We start from the raw sequence: 22306 nt of genomic DNA on the forward strand, positions 1-22306 counted from the left end.
ACGCCTATTGAAAGACAATATCCACCCTCACTTATCGACGAGGGAATTAAACGTGCCAAACAATTAGACACAAAAACACTAAGAACAACAAAACATAACACCACACCTCCACTCAAAACATTACTATTTATATCAACACACAACCCCAGAAACAGTGAGGCATTCAACACTATTGTGCAAACTCTTCCATTACTAACTAGACATCCAAAATTGAACGAGATCCTGAAAACACACAAACTCATCAAATGCAAAAAACAAGACAAATCGCTAAAGAGACTACTAACAAATGCGAAGCTTTACAAAACAACCACGAAACCAACGGTTTAAAAATGTGGACGCCCAAACTGTGGAACCTGCCCCAACCTGCTTGAAGGCTCTGATTTCGTTTTCAAACAAGGACAGAGGTTCACAATTAAAACTAGTTTCACTTGTGCCTCTGAGAATCTAATTTATGTAATAACCTGCTCGAGTTGCGGACACAACTATATTGGACAAACGAGTATGACGTGAGAAAGAGAACCACTCTACATAACGAGAAAATCCGTTTCCCGCAATACAGGAAAATTCCTCTCAGTGAACATATAGAAAAATGTGCAGATAACACCAAACCGAATTTCACAGTCTTCCCATTCTACCAGTGCAAAGACACAATCTCTCCACTAGAACGTTTAAATAAAGAAACGTTTTTCATTTAAAAATACAGAACACGTCTTAATATGCACGCATAACCAACTTTTATCTTTACATATTTCAATTCACGATTACATCACTGTACATAAATCCCCTCACTAAACAAGGCTTTCGAAACTTGTCTTTGTAAATATATATTCCCCTCCCATTACCGAAAGCTGAACAGTTATCTTCCTTACCCACAACAATAACAATAATAACGATAACCAATTGCCTCCCTTTTATTTATCTACTTGTGAAGTCATTCACTCGTGAATTTCATCACACACAACATGGACAAAATTTCTTCTTAATCAAAAATACATATTAAAATAAGTAAAGCATAATATCATGAATAGCGATAGCGAAACCGGTCGATATATTAAAAATTATATTAAAACTATGTAAGTGTGCGTATTTTCCTTTTTTATTTTCTTATATACATTACAACTCATCATGTGGGGATAATTCGAAATTCCTCTTTTCTATTGCTACTATATATATATATACACACACACATGTTCTTTTATTATTTTACATATTTCAGTCATTTGACTGCGGCTATGCAGGAGCCTTGAAGGGTTTTAGTCGAACAAATTGACTCCAGAGCTTATTTTTAAAATTAGTACTTATTCTCTTTTGACGAACTGCTATGTTACGGGAACGTAAACACACTAGTTGTGTCACGTCTTTATGGCTGAAAGTTGGTCTGGGATTGTGTTTGTGGCAGCTGATTTCTCCTGAGTGCATTCCTGAATGGCTGACCGGTAGAGCATTATCATTAGGAGTTAATCCAATGTCTTCTTTCAATATTTCAACAGAGATTTCTTATATATTTATGATTACTTTAGATTGGCAGTTGAACAGCTGAAGGCCTCTAAATATCAAACTGATACAACAGAGTGCTTTTACTTGTGGTTACCATGGTAGTATATTTGGAAGCTGACAAAATCTAACAGTATATGCATTAAAATTCTCTCAAACGCCGAAGTTTGGAACATGCGCCTCCAAGATGTTCCACACGTATGTGATAGTATATTTCTCTCTTCGGCATTCAGTAGAGTAGAGACACAACGCTTTCAAACGTTACCAGTAATTAAGGCTTTTAACGTTCTTTGTAACCCCTCAGTTTCTTCTGTGAGACCTGATGAGATAGGAGACCAAAGCTGCGAGCAGTAATCTAATTTGCTCAGAACTAGGGTTTTCCATAGAGATAACTTAACTATCGGTTCTTTTGTCACAAAGGCTTGTAGGATCTATCCTATGAAATGTTTGCATTTTAGAGGTCAATTTGGTGATGTGCCTCATGAAAGATGTCTCATTTGATATGATTACATGTCAAATGCCATTAGCATGCTGATTTACCGTGTGAAATAATCTGGTGTCAAATAATGTGATTTGTATGTATACCCTCTGTATTGCAGAATCTGAAATTTTGATAAATGAGGTTTGGCTAATTCTAGAATGTGATGGTGGGGAAGGGGAAGAGGACGAGGAGGAGATAACACTTCTCTAAATGACATTGTAGGAGTGGTAATGATATTAACAGCAGAATGATATTAGCAGCAGAACATGATGGCATTGATGAAAGTGGGTCAGTTGTGGTACTTAGAAGAAATGAAGAAGGCGACGAGCTGGCAGAATCGTTAGCACGCCGGGCGAAATGCGTAGCCGTATTTCGTCTGCCGTTAAGTTCCTTATTTCAAATTCCACCGAGGTCGACTTTGCCTTTCATCCTTTCGGGGTCGATAAATTAAGTACCAGTTATGCACTGGGGTCGATATAATCCGTTTGTCTCTCCTTGTTTGTCTCCTCTGTGTTTAGCCCCTTATGGTTAGTAAAAAAAACCCAGATAACAACAGCATAATAGGACAACAATAGTGAGATGGGTCTCTTGTGTAATTCCGAGAGGAATTTGTGTAGCTTGACTGTAGAGAAACTCTTGACAGTGTTGTCTAATAGGTCATCAACTGCGCTAGTTTTGAGAAGTGACTGTGGCTGTTATATTGTTGTTGTTTAGTTGTGATAATGATAATAGCAGCAGAACATGATGGCGTTGATGAAAGTGGGTCAGTTGTGGTACTTAGAAGAAATGAAGAGTGTCAATATCTGGATTATGAAGAACTCTTGTTTGTAGAGTCTAATAAGGACTTCAGTCGTATTAGTATTGAAGAGCGGCTATGTCTGTTGTTGTTGTTGATATATATATATACGTCCTGTAACTGTTTTTTTCGTTTTCTTGTTTTTTGTTTTTCGTTTTCTTGTTTTTTGTTTTTTCGTTTTCTTGTTTTTTGTTTTTTCCGTTTCTACGTCTTATTGTGGTGTCCTGTACTCACGTATAATTATTTATATATGCATGTATATATACATGTAGATGTAGGTACGTACATATATGTTTGTATGTATGTATATATTTTTATTTATCACATTATTGTCTGACAGCGCCCCGCGTCAGGTTCGTTCCGATTCGTCGTTTCGTTCCACCTCTTGGTTCCAGTTATTTTTATATTATTATTATATATATATGTGTGTGTGTGTGTGTGTGTGTGTGTGTGTGTGTGTACTGTGCCGTGCTGGTAAGATTAACAAAAAACTACTCCATTTGCTAAGAAATAAATATTATTTAATACACACAGTATATATATAGTACTTATTCTATCGGTCTCTTTTTTGCCGAACCGCTAAGTTACGGGAGACGTAAACACACCAGCATTGGTTGTCAAGCGATGTTGGGGGGAGGGGTACACACAAACACACAGATATATATAATTATACATATATACAACGAGCTTCTTTCCGTTTCCGTCTACCAAATCAACTCACAAGGCTTTGGTCGACCCGAGGCTATATATAGTAGAAGACACTTCCCCAAGGTGCCATGGAGTGGGACTGAACTCGGAACCATGTGGTTGGTAAGTAAGCTACTTACCACACAGCCACTCTTGCGCCTATGATTAGTAAATAATATGTATGTATATGTGTGTGTGTGTGTGTGTATGTGTGTAAGTGTGTGTGTGTGTATATATATATATACTTATATATGTATATATATGTGTATATATATATACTTATACACACGCATATTCATATATATATATATAATATATATATATATATATATCTACTTATATACACATATAATATATGTATGTATATATATATATATATATATATATATATATAGAAGGAGCTTCTACAGGACTAGAACTGTTTCATTCAAGAGAAATCATCAGGAAGCTAGTTAACAAGAATTGTATTGGCATTTATACATTTAGGCAGGTTTAAAGGGGTGGTGGTGGGGGACTTTTTGGGGGTAGGCATAGAGCAAAAATATCATACTTGGGGGAGTGGTCAAGGAGTCAGTGGTAAATTAGATAAAAGAATAAATAAAAGAATAAAAAAATATATAGAAAAATATATAGAAGAATAGAGTTTTAGGTAAATAAGGAGATTCTCACTTATACATATACACATATGTATATATATACACACACACACATATACATACACACATACATACACACACACACATATATGTATACACATATATATATATATCTATATACCATATAATATATATATATATATATACATATATATGCATACATATATACACACACACATGTGTATATATACACACAACCCACAATACATATACACACAAAAAATATATACATACACACACATACACATACACGCATACACACACATATCTACATACACACATGCACACACAAGTCCATATATACACATATATATATATATATATATTATATATATATATACATACATATATATATACATATGTGTACCTATACATACCTACACATACACACATATACATACAAATACAAACCCATTCCCTAATTTTAATTTTATTATTATCTTCATTTATTACTTTTGTTATCTTTGACCGTGGGTCACAAGCATCTTGGCTACGACAGCAAGTCCATTTATCTTTCTACTGGAACACAAGCACTCACTCACGCACGCACACTCATTAGCACGCACACTCACTCATTCGTACACTCATACACATACACGCACGCACGCGTTATATTCATACATACATACATCTACATACATTCACATATATACACATACGTACGCGTACATACAGATTCATGTCTACACGCTTAGAAGACTAGTCTATACATATACACCAATAAATATATATACACACATACATATACACCTACATACAAATACATACATATATATATATATATATATATATATACCAAATCAAATAGATGAACATCAATGGAATTTGTATCCTGTGGTACCAGTGCCGGTGGCACATAAGAAAACCATCCGAACGTGACGTAGCCAGTACCGCAATGACTGGCCTCCGTGCTGAGGGCAGTAACAACACCATCCGAGCGTGGCCGTCCGCCAGCCTCGTCTAGCACCTGTGTCGGTGACACATAAGAAAACACCATCCGAGCGTGGCCGTCTGCCAGCCTCGTCTGGCACCTGTGTCGGTGGCATAAAAAACCCATCCGAGCGTGGCCGTCTGCCAGCCTCCGTCTGGCACCTGTGTCGGTGGCCCATAAAAAAAAAACACCATCCGAGCGTGGCCGTCTGCCAGCCTCGTCTGGCACCTGTGTCGGTGGCAATTAAAATCACCACTACACTCTCGGAGTGGTTGGCGTTAGGGAAGGGCATCCAGCTGTAGAAACACTGCCACTCTGACTGGCCTGGTGCAGCCTTCGGGCTTCCCAGACCCCAGTTGAAACCGTCACAACCCATGCTAGCATGGAAAGCGGACGTTAAACGATGATGATGATGATGATGATGATACATATATATATATACTTATATATATATAGATACATATATATATATTATATATATATACATATAATAAAATATATATATACATATATATACATTACATATACATACACCCATACATACATACATATATACACATACACACACCCACACATATACATATACATACATTACGCGCATACATATACATACATATACATACATATACACATACATATATATACACATATATATATATCTATATATATATATATATATATATATATATCATATACATACACATACACACATGTACATACATACACACATATATACATATATACACACACACATACATACACATATACATACACACACATACACATATACATGCGTACCCGTACACCACACACACACACGCATCCATATATACACATAAGTACACACATGCGTAAAAGTATACATATATCTATACATATGCTTACACATACACACACACACGCGCGCCTCCTTATGTTCATATACTTACATGCATACTCAAAAAGTAAGTAATAAAATATATATACGTGCAGTTATTCATATACATACATGCATACTCAAAAAATAAATAATAAATATTAAAGATATAACGTGCAGTTACCATTATACAGACGGATACTACATATAAACTTACACACACACTATATATATATATATATATATATATATATATATATATATATATATATACCTACTTACACATACGTACATATACATACATACATACATAACTCTACGTACCTACATATACATAAACACGAGCGTACACGTATATGTACATATACACATACACATACACACACATATATACATATATGTACATACACACATATCACATACATATATATATATATACATATATACACATACACATCACATACACATACACACACACATCACACACACATATACTATATAGTATATATATTATATTATATATATATATATATACATCATATACATATACAATACACACATACAACACCACTACACACATATATATACACACACACACACATACATATACATACACACATATACATATATATATATATATATTATATATAATATATATATATATATATACACTGTGTGCATACATACATACATACTCCATACACACACACATACACATACACACACACACATATATATTTAATATATACATATATATATACACGTATATACACATCAGTACGTACATGCATAAATGTATACATATTCTTAGAGGTGCATACACATACATACACTCACGACGCACCGCCACCTTATATACATAAATACATACATGCTCAACACGCATACTCAAGTAAAAATAATAAGTATATATACACATGCATTTACCCTTTTATACAGAAGGAAACATCATATAAACATACACACACAACATATATTATATATATATATATATCATCATCATCATCACGTCGTCGTTTAGCGTCCGTTTTCCATGCTAGCATGGGTAGGACTTGTTCTACTGGGGTCTGTGAAGCCAAAGGCTTCATCAGGCCAGTCACATCTGGCAATCGGTTTTTGACGGCTGATGCCCTTCCTAACGCCAACCACATCCGGATTGTAGTCATCTTTTCGCTTTTACGTGCACCCGCACGGTGCCAGCAGAGCTGCAAACGGCCACGAACGATGGTGCTTTTTAATGTCCAACCGCACAAGGGCCAGGCGAGGCTGGCAACGGACACGAAACGGGCGTGCTGGCAACGGTCGCGAAACGAAGGTTCTCTTACATGCCACCGGCACTGGTAACACATCTGCAATTTCCATTGATCGATTTCCGTATATAATAATCATCATAATCGTTTAATGTCTGTTTTCCATGCTGGCATAGTTTTGACGGTTTGAACTGGGGACTAGCAAGCCAGGAGGCCACCCAGGCTCCATCTGATCTGGCAATGTTCTACAGCTGGATGCCCTTCCAACCCAATCATTCTGAGAGAGTAGAGGGTCGCTTTTTAGTGTCCACGGCAACGGAGCCATCAGGCAGCACCATCATCGACCATGTTCAGAAGGTGCTTTTTATATGCCACTGGTGGGTTTCTTTCAGTTTCCATCTACCAATCCATTCACAAGGCCATAATCATCCTAATGCTATATAAGAAGAACTTCCCAAGTGCCACGCGGTGGGACTGAACCCGGACCTGTGGTTGGTAACAAGCTACTTACTACACAGTCACGCCAGCATATATATATTATATATATATAAAGTATGATTTTATTTTCTTATTATTATTGTTCATCAAGAAGTCACTCTAAACATTATTTGCACAATTTATGAGGTACGTGCATGATTTAGAATATTTTTAGCTGGCAGCTAGTGTAACACCACTGCCAGTAACTAATCACCATAATCACTATCACCACACAACTACCACTTATGAAAAACTTTTGTTTTACCTTCTTTATGTTCTGTAAACATTGAGCATCTTATCAGGATGGATTGATGATACAACAAAAATTAATGAACAATATCAACAGACTGGGATGGGATGTGGCCATCAAATCATCTTCGGTTATATCAACTCACATACATTGCATCTTTTCTCATCGTAATATCATTTTGCTTATATATATATATATATACATACATATATATATATACATACATACACACATATACACATACATATATATATATATACAATATATACATACACACACATACACATACACACACACACACACATATATATATATATATATATATATATATATATATATATATATATATATATATACATATACATACATATACATATACACACATACACACACACACATACTATACACACACCACACATACATATACATACACACATATACATATATATATATATAATATATATAATATATATATATATATATATATATACACATGTGTGCATACATACATACATACTCATACACACACACATACACATACACACACCACATATATATATATATATACATATATATATACACGTATATACACATAAGTACGTACATGCATAAATGTATACATATTTCTATAGAGGTGCATACACATACATACACTCACGCGCCACCTTATATACATAAATACATACATGCATACAAACGCATACTCAAGTAATAAATAATAAGTATATATACATGCAGTTACCCTTTATACAGAAGGAAACATTCATATAAACATACACACACACATATATATATATATATATATATATCATCATCATCATCATCGTCGTCGTTTAGCGTCCGTTTTCCATGCTAGCATGGGTAGGACGGTTCTACTGGGGTCTGTGAAGCCAGAAGGCTTCATCAGGCCCAGTCAAATCTGGCAGTGTTTCTACGGCTGGATGCCCTTCCTAACGCCAACCACTCCGTGAGTGTAGTGGGTGCTTTTTACGTGCCACCCGCACAGGTGCCAGACAGAGCTGGCAAACGGCCACGAACGGATGGTGCTTTTTATGTGCCACCGGCACAAGGGCCAGGCGAGGCTGGCAACGGACACGAAACGGGGCGGTGCTGGCAACGGTCGCGAAACGGAAGGTTCTCTTACATGCCACCGGCACTGGTAACACATCTGCAATTTCCATTGATCGATTTCCGTATATATATAATCATCATAATCGTTTAATGTCTGTTTTCCATGCTGGCATAGGTTTGACGGTTTGACTGGGGACTAGCAAGCCAGGAGGCCACACCAGGCTCCAATCTGATCTGGCAATGTTTCTACAGCTGGATGCCCTTCCTAACACCAATCATTCTGAGAGAGTAGAGGGTGCTTTTTACGTGCCACCGGCACCGGAGCCAGTCAGGCAGCACCAGCATCGACCATGTTCAGAAGGTGCTTTTTATATGCCACTGGTGGGTTTCTTTCAGTTTCCATCTACCCCAAATCATTCACAGGCCATAATCAGCCTAAGGCTATAGTAGAAAACTTGCCAGTTGCCAGCGGTGGGACTGAACCCGGAACCATGTGGTTGGTAAGCAAGCTACTTACTACAACAGTCACGCCAGCATATATATATATATATATAAAGTATGATTTTATTTTCTATTATAGTGTTCATCAAGAAAAGTCAATCTAAACATTATTTGCACAATTTATGAAGGTACGTGCATGATTAGAAATATTTTTAGCTGCAGCTAGTGTAAACACCACTGCCAGTAACATCACCATAATCACTATCACCACCACAACTACCACTTATGAAAAACTTTTGTTTTACCTTCTTTATGTTCTGTAAACACTTGAGCATCTTATCAGGATGGATTGATGTAAAACAAAAATTAATGAACAATATCAACAGACTGGGATGGGATGTGGGCCATCAAATCATCTTCGGTTATATCACACTCAAATACATTGCATCTTTTCTCATCGTAATAGTCATTTTGCTTATATATATATATATATACATACATATATATATATACATACATACACACAATACACACACACATATATATATATATACATATACATATACATATATACAGCTATCTACATATATGCACATACGTATAACTCTACATGTATATGTATATATATATGTGTGTGTGTATATGTGTGTATGTATGTATATATATATATGTGTATATATATATATATATATATATATATATATATATATATTATATATATATATATGTGTGTGTGTGTGTATGTTTATATGAATGTTTCCGTCTGTATAAAGGGTAACTGCATGTATATCATCATCATCATCATCATCGTTTAACGTCCGTTCTCCATGCTAGCATGGGTTGGACGGTTCGACCAGGGTTCTGGGAAGCCAGAAGGCTGCACCAGGCTCCAGTCTAATCTGGCAATGTTTCTACAGCTGGATGCCCTTCCTAACGCCAAGTATATATACTTATTATTTATTACTTATTACTTATTATTTATTACTTGAGTATGCGTTTGTATGTGTGTGTGTATGTATGTGTGTATGTATATGTGTGTGTGTGTGTATATATATACATATGTGTATATGTATAAGTGAGAATCTCCTTATTTACCTAAAACTCTATTCTTCTATATATTTTTCTATATATTTTTTTATTCTTTTATTTATTCTTTTATCTAATTTACCACTGACTCCTTGACCACTCCCCCAAGTATGATATTTTTGCTCTATGCCTACCCTCAAAAAGTCCCCCACCACCACCCCTTTAAACCTGCCTAAATGTATAAATGCCAATACAATTCTTGTTAACTAGCTTCCTGATGATTTCTCTTGAATGAAACAGTTCTAGTCCTGTAGAAGCTCCTTCTATATAATAAATTAATTTTACTCTGCTATGTATTGAGTACCTTATTTACTGTGGTTAACCCCGAATCAACCCGGGACCTACATATATATATATGAAAAAATAGAGAATGCTAAAATAATTTTCTAAAGAACATTTCAGTACCGGCTTCAGTCATTTTGAGACCTTTTCAACTGTAACGATTAAATAATTAAATTTAGAAAAATTAAAAGAAATGTTTTTTTAAAGGAATATTTGTATAGTGTTCAAATATAAGTGGCATTTTCCTTGTTTCTGTCTTGCTCTGTCTCTCTTGTTCACACTTGTGAACCGGTACTGAAATGTTCTTTATAAAATTATTTTAGCATTTTCTATTTTGACTTATTTTTTCATATATATCAACTCGTGTGTTCCTTTTCATCCTTATATATATATATATATATATATATATATATATATATATATATATATATTATATATATATATATATATACTGATATTCATACATATATATGTGTATATACACACATACATATATATGTGTGTATATATGCATATATTTATATATTATTTATATATTGTGTGACCGAACGTCACTCATCCTTTTCCAAGTAAGTTTTATCTTAATTATTATGATGCGCACTCTTCAATTTTTACTAATTCTCCTCTGTCTATCTCTCTCCCTCACTTGTTCTTCATCCTTTCTGGTTTTCTCTCCCACCCTTCCCTATTCTTCTCCTCTCCCCTTCACCGTTCCCTATCTCTTACTCCTCCTCGACACTGACACGTGACCTGAGGGAAGCCATCTTTCCAACTGCTCTCTTCACCGAGACCAGACGGCTTATCCTGTCTCTCTCATAAGCTGTCTCCTTAATGCGTTCAAAATAATTTTTCCATCGTCATGGCTTAACTGCCCTCATCCTTTGTTTTTACTGTGTTATACTCTTCGTCCCTGTCTTTTACTGTTTTTACTTGTATTGTTTTTACTGTCTTGTTTTGTTCTTACTGTTCTGTTCTTGTTACTACTTTTACCCCTCCGCAAATCATCCCAAATTTTATTTAATTTGCTTTACGGAAAGGGCTGTTTCAACGAAGTTGCGTCTTGTCCTTACCTTCGGAATGCGGAGTAGACGAAACAGGGACAACTGAAGAAGGGTAATTTTCCTTGTGTTGAATGTCTTGTACTCTGTTTTTTTTTTTTCGTTGTTTGAAAAAAAGTTCGTTCCCATGTTTTTGTTTTTATGTTTTCGTTTCTCATTGTGTTCAACGTTTTTTTTTTATGTCCTTCCGCCGGGAGTTTTTGTTGAACTTGTTGACAAACAACAGCAGTAATTGTATTCACCTCAATAGACGTCATTGATTGGTTGAATTGAAATTGCCTAAATACGAGAAATTAAACAAGAAATAGCTTACAAACTACAGAATTTTCTGAAGAACGCCAAGAGAAAAAGATGTTTTATGTGACACATTCTACCAGTATACAAAGTTTAAAAGTGTTTAGTTACAAAGAAATTATTTTAAAAATCTGCCGGTCAAAGTGAAAAGATCCCACGTTCTTTAGTCTGGACAGGAAGCTGTCAATCGTTTTTTGTCGGTTTTGTTTCAGGCCCTGGAATTCGTACCTATGAATTCCATGGTTTGATCTGGGCTCTAGGTGCCTTTCAAATTTCTCTAAAGGTGTGTCTGGATTATTGCAATCCGATTCTGACATGTTTGAACTATTGAATAGGTGTAGGCCCTTCTCTCACGTCCATAAAAGGATGTAGCTTACCTTTTCATCGGCAGTTGTACCTCCCAGGAAGCTTTTGAAAGCCAGTTGAGTTTTCTGTTTGAATTTGTTGAATTTCTTGAACGCTTCCATTATATCTTCGGCGTCCCACTTCATGGTCGGATGTAGATTCATCTGTACGGCGACGGGGGCCGCCATTTCGGATCCCCGCGTGTGTCCAAAGACGAGGCGATATTCACTTTGTTAAATTTCACGTTTGGGCATTCATTCTTATAATGAAAGATCGCCCATCTACGTGTTTATTTACTTGTCATGTTTACAAACTGTATGTGTATAGCGGAGTGATGAAATCTTTATTAGGATCACATAGGATTGGAACAGAGAATGGGGCATTACAAGACAGACAAATACAAAATGTTGGATGAGTTCGAATGATTATAATAAAAAATTACTTATATATAATTTAATAAAATAATTAATTTAAAAGCTTTTCACTAGAATTTTTTTAAAAATAAAACCAGAAACAGAAGAAGCAAAGAATACAAAGAAGGAAAAAGAATGAACCCGGCAGCCTATAAGGCCCAGCAGCTCGCTTTTCCTTTCCTCGGTGATTAAGCTGGGTTACTAACACCCACCATTTCCATCACATCCTTCCATCGTTGCTCATATTCACTCGGCGGCAGGGTTCTCCTCTCCAACCCCATCTTGCTCTTCAGATGGTATTTGAAGTAAGATAGCAAACCGGGGCCGGAGATGAAGGACCCTGTCACAGAACCTTCCATTCTTGTTCTACAGACACACTCTTTCGGATACACCATGCGTATCCGCTTTAGACACAGTTCATACTGTTTACAAGATGCGCGTAACAAAATAGTACTAATAGTGGGGATGCATTCATATATACGTATACCTACGCATACACATAGATATGAATGTGTAATATCTGAAAATCCGTGTGTGTGCGAACCTGTGTTTCGCTTGTCAGCTCCCTCGCAGACTCGAAAGTTAATGACGGTTTCAACAGGACATGAAAATAAAGGTCAATAAGTAAACAAATTCTTTACAGAAAATGCCAAACAATCAGGCGTTGATTGCGGCATTTATGTGACTTTTACCAAAGATCACCAACAGAAAAAAAAAAAAAAAGAATATTCAATTCTTGGCTCGTCTCCTATATGAATATGTTTGTGAGTGTGTGTACTTTAGTTACCCGTGCCCTCTTTAATGGATTTTCTTATTTTCATTTTTTGCTTCATAGAATAGGAATTCCAATTCTGATTTTGGCGAACCTTCGGTATATATACCGGTGTAAGTACCGGAAGTACCGGATACATTTTAAAAAAGTGGGGTTTTTTTTATATATGGGGGGTTAGGGTTAGGGGATCTTTTCTGTTTGAACGGCAGTTTTTAACATAATTTCTAGGTAACTAAAAAATTTTAAACTTCGTATACTGGTAGAATGTGTTTATAAAACATCTTTTTCTCTTGGCTTTATTGAGAAAATTCTATAGTTTGTAAGAGATTGGTTGTTTTTTTTTTTCTGCAATTTCAACCAATCACTGACGTCCATTGAGGTAAACAACATTCTGTGCCGTATGAATATGTCCCTCATTTAAGAAACAGATTGGGTTTATTTACATTTGTGAAGATACCCTTCCCCCCACCCCTAACCCTAACCCTAACTAACCCTAAAAGAGATTGAAATACAATAGATCGATACTAGGGTCATAATTATGGGTGACAATTTCATATGACACCGCTAGAAAAAACTGCCGTTCAAACCGAAAAGATCCGGGTTAGGGTTAGGGTTAGGGGTGGGAGAAAAGAGTTTCTGCTATCTTCAGGAATGTAAACAAAGTCACGTGTGTACATATACCGAAGCATCGCCCAGATTTCTTTTTCAAATGTCATTCGTTTCTGACCTCCACTTCTATGTGTTTTTTCTTTCTTTCTTTCTTTCTTTTATCCCTATATGGTAATAATAGCAACTCCAAAATTCCGTCTTAAACTTTACTTATATTACTTATCATACATTCGTATAGTTTGAAAATTTGGCTGCTATTTTCTTGTAGGTTGAGCGACCATGCCTAACGTATTGTATCTGCTTCCACGTTAGCTCTAATGCTTGTATTTTCATATATTCTTTAATTCTACTTTATAGCACAAAATTTCATCAGATGATATAACCGGTAATGTTTGCCTATTGGGATGGTTTTTGCTGAATCACCGTTTCCGGGTAAGTTTTATTTCTTGTGCTGGTGTTTGTAATCTGTTCATCGATGAAAATAAAAACAACCACATGAGAAATGAGTCTACCATTATTGACAATACGGATTCGAACTGAGACGGAACAAGACATGGATTGGATGGTTCGACCTGATCTGATGACGTTTAGACAATCTTTAGTGAGTGTCTTTTCAATGTTACATTTTATTCGATCGACATGAAGGGGAGGAAGAATTGTGGGTGTGTGCTTATATATAAATATATATATATATGTATATGTATATATATATATATGTATATATATATATACTAACACACACGCACACATACATAGAATTGTGTGATCGCATCATTTACATGTACAAATATCAAAATAAACATTCGTATGACATCTAAACATATAGGTTTATGTTCTGGTATGTTTACAAGTTTAGACCATAAACATTATTACATGTCAATATATTTTCACAGGAACTCACCAACACACACTTCCAATGATATTTTGATAACTTTCTTCTCTTTATAATGTGTGTTTAAATTATCGATTTTTTTTTTTTTTTCTTTTTCAAATGGATGGAAGCACTCCGTCGGTTACGACGATGAGGGTTCCGGTTGATCCGAATCAACGGAACAGCCTGCTCGTGTAATTAACGTGTAATTAACGTAGTTCTCGGGGATATTCAGCGTGACACAGAGTGTGACAAGGCCGGCCCTTTGAAATACAGGTACGACAGAAACAGGAAGTAAGAGTGAGAGAAAGTTGTGGTGAAAGAGTACAACAGGGGTTACCACCACCCCCTGCCGGAGCCTCGTGGAGCTTTTTAGGTGTTTTCGCTCAATAAACACTCACAACGCCCGGTCTGGGAATCGAAACCGCGAGTCCACTGCCCTAACCACTGGGCCATTGCGCCTCCTCTTTTTCAAATACTCGTTTATAAACATAGACAAAATAACAGTGAATGGAGAAAGTCCCTATATTAAATCGAATGTTTAATACCTTATAGCATAGTTTAGAAGTGTAACCAATTTATTGCCCATAAACTTTAACAAGTTCTTGTATTTGTGTGTGTGACATCACTCACACAAATACGTAAGCACATGCAACTCTGTTGTTCACAGGTATACACATATTAACACATTGATTGTTGGATAATAAGTAAAAGTGATAAATTAGATTATGTCAGAATAATTCACATAAACAATTCCTAGAATAATTATACCAATCAGTAATTAAACCTTTAGAATATAGCATGCTTGACACCTGTTCAAAATACAGTCAAAATGTGTTGACTGGTTTTTCAACGATGGTATGCAACTCTACATGGTGTTTGATCTTGCTAGATACAACAGACAATCTAATCCTATCATCTTAAAAGGAACTGAAGACATATTAGAATTCACGGTTTTAGAAACCCATAAGAATACAGAATAGTTATGCCAAAAAAGTTTTTGGTAACTGGTTTGCTTGATCACAGTTGACTTATAGTTAATGACTACAATCCTATAATCCTATAATTTGTTTTCCCTAAACAGGGATTCCTGGACACTTTTTATACTTCATTAAACTTGCAGAATTACCAAGCACAAAGCTGCCTCCATCTCTCTTGTAGTCCCACACAATCAAAGGCAATCTTAGTCTTGTAAGCTACATGTCGTCAGCCTCACTAGTGCTGGTACTAAAGAAGCACTGTAGAGTGGTTGGTATTAGTAAGGTTTCTATCCAGCCGTAGAAATCATACGCGCAATAGATTTATGGGGCACAACACTATCCTCCAGCCTGGCACATCCAGTGAACCATCTGACCCACATGTCAGCATGGAAATTCAACATTAAAACATCATCATCATCATCTACAGCATCGATGTCAAGTAAATTACTGCAGTGTTGAAGCAGTCTTCAACTGCAGTTAGAACAATACAACAAATGCACGTGTTTTATGCAGTTTTATTGCAAAAAAATTCAGAGCTGCACCATTATTGTACATAAATTATCATTTACCATTGTTGTATCTGTAGAGGGAAGTGATTCCATTACTGTGAAATATACAAGATTTTTTATGGCTTAGTTAAAAGAGGAGAGGCAGTTTGCAGTGTTTCAGAGATGGATAAGAGAAATGGAAGATGATAACTTCAGATCAGATACTTTGCCCAAATGGTTGCAACAGAGTGAAATTCCTAAAGCCACCCAAAGTCAGATCTTTATGGTAAACAGAGTGGCAAGTTAACCCTTTAGCATTTAAAATGGTCAGATCCAGAGGGTTATGTTCCATAAGTATGGGGTGGAGATGTTTAGAGATGAAGAAGACAAGTGATGGTACGAGAAAATGGAGTGGCTGAGGTGGGATATGGAGAGTGAGTAGATATGCATGTGAGGGAGAGCAGAGGGGCCTGCAATGGGTGGTGATCATGGGTAGTGGAATGGGAGGATGTTGGGAAGATGACAGATTGTGTGTGAGTGGTGGAGTGTTATGATCATAAAGAGCATGCCTGCATGTATGGATGGCCACAATTTTACTTAGCTCAACATGTCTTCTCAAACACAGCAAATCGCCAGAGATCTTAGTCCCTTGTCCTCTGTGAGGCTCAACATCTGAAGATCATTCCTTACCACTTCATCCCATGTCTCCTGGGTTTACTCCTTCCACAGGGTCCCTCCAGCATTAGAGAATGGTACTTCTTTATGAATCTGTCCTTATCCATACACTCCACATAACCATACCATGAGGCATGAGAGACAACAACCAGTGTCCACCACTGCTTATACACTCTAGACTCATTTAATTTCTTTCAAACCCAGTGATGAGTACAAGGAACTGTAGTTCAGGTTATGCAAGCCCTGTTCATTTCATTGGTGGCTGGTTTGCTTGAGAAAACAGGCCAAGCTAAGTAAAAGTATGGTTGTCTTTGCATACAAGCTTGACCCTTGCATCCCTCCCCAGCTAGGGTACATGGGTACTGGTGCCTCATAAAAAGCTCCCATACTGGTGCCATGTAAATGCACCTGTGCCAGTGCTGCATAAAAGCACCCAGTACACTCTGTAATGTGGTTGGCATTAGGAAGGGTATCCAACCTGAGAAACCATCCCAAAACAGATAATGGAGTCCGGGCAGCTGACCAGCTCCTGTCAAATGGCCTAACCCAGTATGGAAAACAGACATTAAATAATAATAATGATGGTGGTGGTGGTGATGATGTATGTATGTGTGTGTATGTATATATATATATATGTATAAAAATACAAAATGGGACAAGAACGCAAAACATTCAAATAGACAATACGAAAACGGACGGGTCATTCGAAGCCTCTAATCTTCAGTCAAGAACCAGATCATCCTCGCAATTTCAGCTGATTAATCTTATATATCAGTCGCCATCAAAGATCGTTAACCACTACACACATTTTTGTCTCTCCTTGTTTTTTCTGTGTCCCTTTCTGTAGAAGAGCATAGGCTCGAAACATAAAAAGGCTTTTTCTATTCCTGAGCGTTATACTAATACATCTGTTTGTTTTCTACACCACCTGTCTTCGTCTTTTTTTTTTTGTAAACTCTCCGTATATATATATATATATATATAAAATTCCATAACCAAAGGTTTAAAAACTTACTAACAATTATTCTACTAATTAATTTTAATGCTTTTGTCACCAAATTTCTGTTGAAATGCACTGATTTTGTTTCAATAAATCTTGACAATTATGAAGGATTTAGTAATTAAGTTGGTGTTTGGGATTGTTTTATTATTTTACTTCTTTCAGTCATTTGACTGCAGCCATGCTGGAGCACTGCCTTTAGTCAAGCAAATCAATCCCAGTACTTATTCTTTGTAAGCCTAGTACTGACTGTTGGTCTCTTTTACCAAACCGCTAGGTTACGGGGACGTAAACACACCAGCATTGGTTGTCAAGCGATGGTGCGGGGACAAACACAGACACACAAACATATACATACACACACATATATATATGACGGGCTTCTTTCAGTTTACGTCTACCAAATCTACTCACAAGGATTTGGTCGGCCCGTGGCTATAGTAGAAGACACTTGTCCAAGGTGCCACGCAGTGGGACTGAACCCGTAACCATGTGGTTGGTAAGCAAGCTACTTACTACACAGCCACTCCTGCACCTATGTAAATTAACTTAAAATTTTTATGGACGGTTTTAATTTATAAGACTAAAGGCAGTCCCAGGCAGGTTGGTATGAAAGGGGTTAAATTATACTAGTCAAGCGAAACAACAGCACACACTAGAACGGAAGTGTCGCTGAAGAGGTCACAGATGTGTGACGAAAGATTTCCGGACAATGGACATGAGTTAGAATAAGAACAGTAATAAACGAATGAAGAACAAATAGAAATTGGCATTCTTTCGATATGAGTCCCATTTACATCACGTGTATTTGTTTACATTTGAAGAAGATCGTCACTTTCCGTAAAATTTTTATTTTTTTATATATGTGGGGTTAGGGTTAGGGGTGGGGTGAAGGGTATCTTTTTTCTTTAGAAATGTAAATAAACCCGCGTGGGTTTATAAGTGACAGTTATGTTACTAGTACCGAATGATCGCCATTATATTAATTATACTACTAATCACTTCGAATACTCTAATATATGCTGCGTGTACATTCCTTCTCTTAACTCTCTTGTCTTATCTTCCACAGGAAGTGATCGGTAACGTGTTACAGAATAAATCACTGACAGCATTTGATTGTGAGTTGTCTCCCTTCTTGAACAACCTTCTCCTTTTCTTAAAACGATTAATCATTAATCAAACTTTCTTTTTTTTTTTTTTTTGCCTTTTGCTTAACGAGTGGTGAAAAGGCAGTAATTATGATCTCTGTCGGACGTTCTCAGTTTAGTGGCTATGAGAAAGAGGGTGGCGGGCGGGGGGGGGGAACAAAACAGCTTGTGGGTTACCGCAGTAGTTAGCAGTACATCGTTTCTTTCTTTTCTTTTATTCTTTTACATCTTTCATTCATTTGACTACGGCCATGCTGGAGCACCACCTTTAGTCGAGCAAATCGACCCCAGGACTTATTCTTTGTAAGCCTAGTACTTATTCTATCGGTTAAACATACCAACATCTGTTGTCATGTGACGGTGGGGTTACAAACACAAACACACACACACACACACATATATATATATATATATATATATATATATATTATATATATATATATATATATATATATATATACGCCGGGCTTCTTTCAGTTTCCGTCTACCAAATCCACTCACAAGGCTTTGGTCAGCCCTAGACTATAGTAGAAAACACTAGGAGGCCACACGGTGGGACTGAACCCGGAACCATGTGATTGGTAAGCAAGCTACTTACCACACAACCACTCCTGTGCCTAAGATACCAAAGCAGGTGTTTCAATATTTTTATTGATTTTAAGGTGGCAAGCTGGCAGAATCATTAGCCTACCAGGCAAAATACGAAGTGGTATTTCATCTGCACGTTCTGGGCTCAAATCCACCAAGGTCAACTTTGCCTTTCATCCTTTTGGGGCTTGATAAACTAAGGACCAGTTGAACACTGGGGTCAATTTAATCAACTAAACCCCACCCCCAAAATTCCTGGCCTTGTGCCAAAACTTGAAACCAATATATTTATTGACTGATATTTGTTTGTCACCTCCACCCCCCACACTGCTACATCTCTTGAATAGACATGGTAAAATAAACCTTGTTGTTCATTTTGAAACTTCCCTGAAAACATGTCCAGCCTTGTGGAACCGTTACCTTTGCTTGGAAACAGATGAGGTTTGATGACAAGAAGGGCATCATCCGGCCATAGGAAATTTGCCTCAATGAATTCCATTTAGCCCATGCAAGGATGGGAATGTGGATATTAAAATGATGTGGAGGTGAACAGGAATTACATTACACAATGTAGCGTTCCTTTCTAAAAACATTAGAGGTGCGATTTGAGGGAGATTTGACTGCTATGACAAACAGATCAAGCAGCTGTAAAGAGGATGCCTCATAACGATTGGGATTGCTTTGACAAAATAGTGTTGTGCCTCATGCTTCAGTACCTCATTGTTGTGAGTTCTCTTCAAACTTTGGACTTGGCTTTACCTTTCATCTCCCAGGGTCAGCCTTGTGAAAAGGGTTTAATAAATGAAGTAACAGGTGAGATAATCAGTTTCATTATAAAGAAAGGCACCTGTGCTGGCACAGTACCAGTGCCAGTGCCACATAAAAAGCACCTGGTACACTCTTTAAAGTGGTCAGCATTAGGAAGGGCTGTAGAAGCCAAGCCAAGACACACAACTGGAACCCTGCCAGCTGTAACCAAATCATCTAACTCATGCCAGCATGGAAAACAGACATTAAATTATGATGATGATGACGATGGATATGTTTCTTGAACTTTATCCATCTTGTCCTTAATCTTGATACTCTCCTTCTCAACTACTTGCACCCACCTCCATCTGACATCAGCACAGGTGCTGGTTAAATGGCCAAGCTTAGGTGCTTTTTATATAGCACCAGCAGAGGTGATTTTTGTGTGGTACCTGCACAGGTGCTTTCTATGTAGCACCAGCAGGGGTGCTTTTTATGTGGTACCTGCACGGGTGCTTTTTATATAGCACCAGCAGAGGTGATTTTTATGTGGTACCTGCACAGGTGCTTTCTATGTAGCACCAGCAAAGGTGATTTTTATGTGGTACCTGCACAGGTGCTTTTTATGTAGCACCAGCAGGGGTGCTTTTTATATGGTACCTGCACAGGTGCTTTTTATGTAGCACCAGCAGAGGTGATTTTTATGTGGTACCTGCACAGGTGCTTTTTATGTAGCACCAGCAGGGGTGCTTTTTATATGGTACCTGCACAGGGTGTGCTTTTTTATGTGGTACCACCAGGAATCAGGGGTGCTTTTTTTAAACATGTGGTTCCTGCACTGGTGCTTTTTATGTGGTACCTGCACGGGTGCTTTTTATATGGTACCTGCACAGGTGCTTTTTATGTAGCACCAGCAGAGGTGATTTTTATGTGGTACCTGCACAGGTGCTTTTTATGTAGCACCAGCAGGGGTGCTTTTTATGTGGTACCTGCACGGGTGCTTTTTATGTGGTACCTGCACGGGTGCTTTTTATATGGTACCTGCACAGGTGCTTTTTATATAGCACCAGCAGGGGTGCTTTTTATGTGGTACCTGCACAGGTGCTTTTTACATGACCCAGCATAGGTGCTTTTTATGTGGTACCTGCATGGGTGCCTTTTATGTAGCACCAGCAGGGGTGCTTTTTATGTAGTACCTGCACAGGTGCTTTTTACATGGCCCAGCATAGGTGCTTTTTATGTGGTACCTGCACAGGTGCTTTTTACATGGCAGCAGCACAGGTGACTGATAATTTTAATTTTGGTGTTGCATTTAATAGAAACAAGCAATTTTATTACAAATGAGTAATGTTTATTATTTACTAGGGCAGTGAAATAGCCAAGGAAACAGCATCAGACGAACTGATTTGCCTTCCTGGTTCCAAGTTCAAATCATTTTATCATGCAACAACTTCCCACAGGTCCATTTCTAAAAGATTTCACATTTCCGCCACCTCAGAAGACACAAAAATACTTTTCTTAAAACATGTATGAAGACGCTCGCTTGCATACACTCACACG

The 22306-nt window shown here is 37.1% G+C and overlaps 1 protein-coding gene across 2 annotated transcripts in view; it reads left to right on the top strand.

Annotated features, from left to right (window-relative positions):
- Positions 1-14343: 14343 nt before the first annotated feature.
- The window catches only part of LOC115220409 (dual specificity mitogen-activated protein kinase kinase 5), a 57766-nt gene continuing 49803 nt past the window's right edge, over positions 14344-22306 (top strand). The window contains exons 1-2 of one of the 2 annotated variants that reach the window (XM_029790529.2): positions 14344-14850; positions 19333-19381. In XM_029790529.2, coding sequence (XP_029646389.1) covers positions 14752-14850; positions 19333-19381 — 148 coding nt within the window. In that variant the 5' untranslated portion in view covers positions 14344-14751. The remainder of the gene's footprint in view (positions 14851-19332; positions 19382-22306) is intronic. The other variant, XM_036509863.1, reaches the window with a different exon arrangement.

The sequence above is a fragment of the Octopus sinensis genome, linkage group LG16 (genome assembly GCF_006345805.1).
Source record: "Octopus sinensis linkage group LG16, ASM634580v1, whole genome shotgun sequence".
NCBI lineage: Eukaryota > Metazoa > Mollusca > Cephalopoda > Octopoda > Octopodidae > Octopus > Octopus sinensis.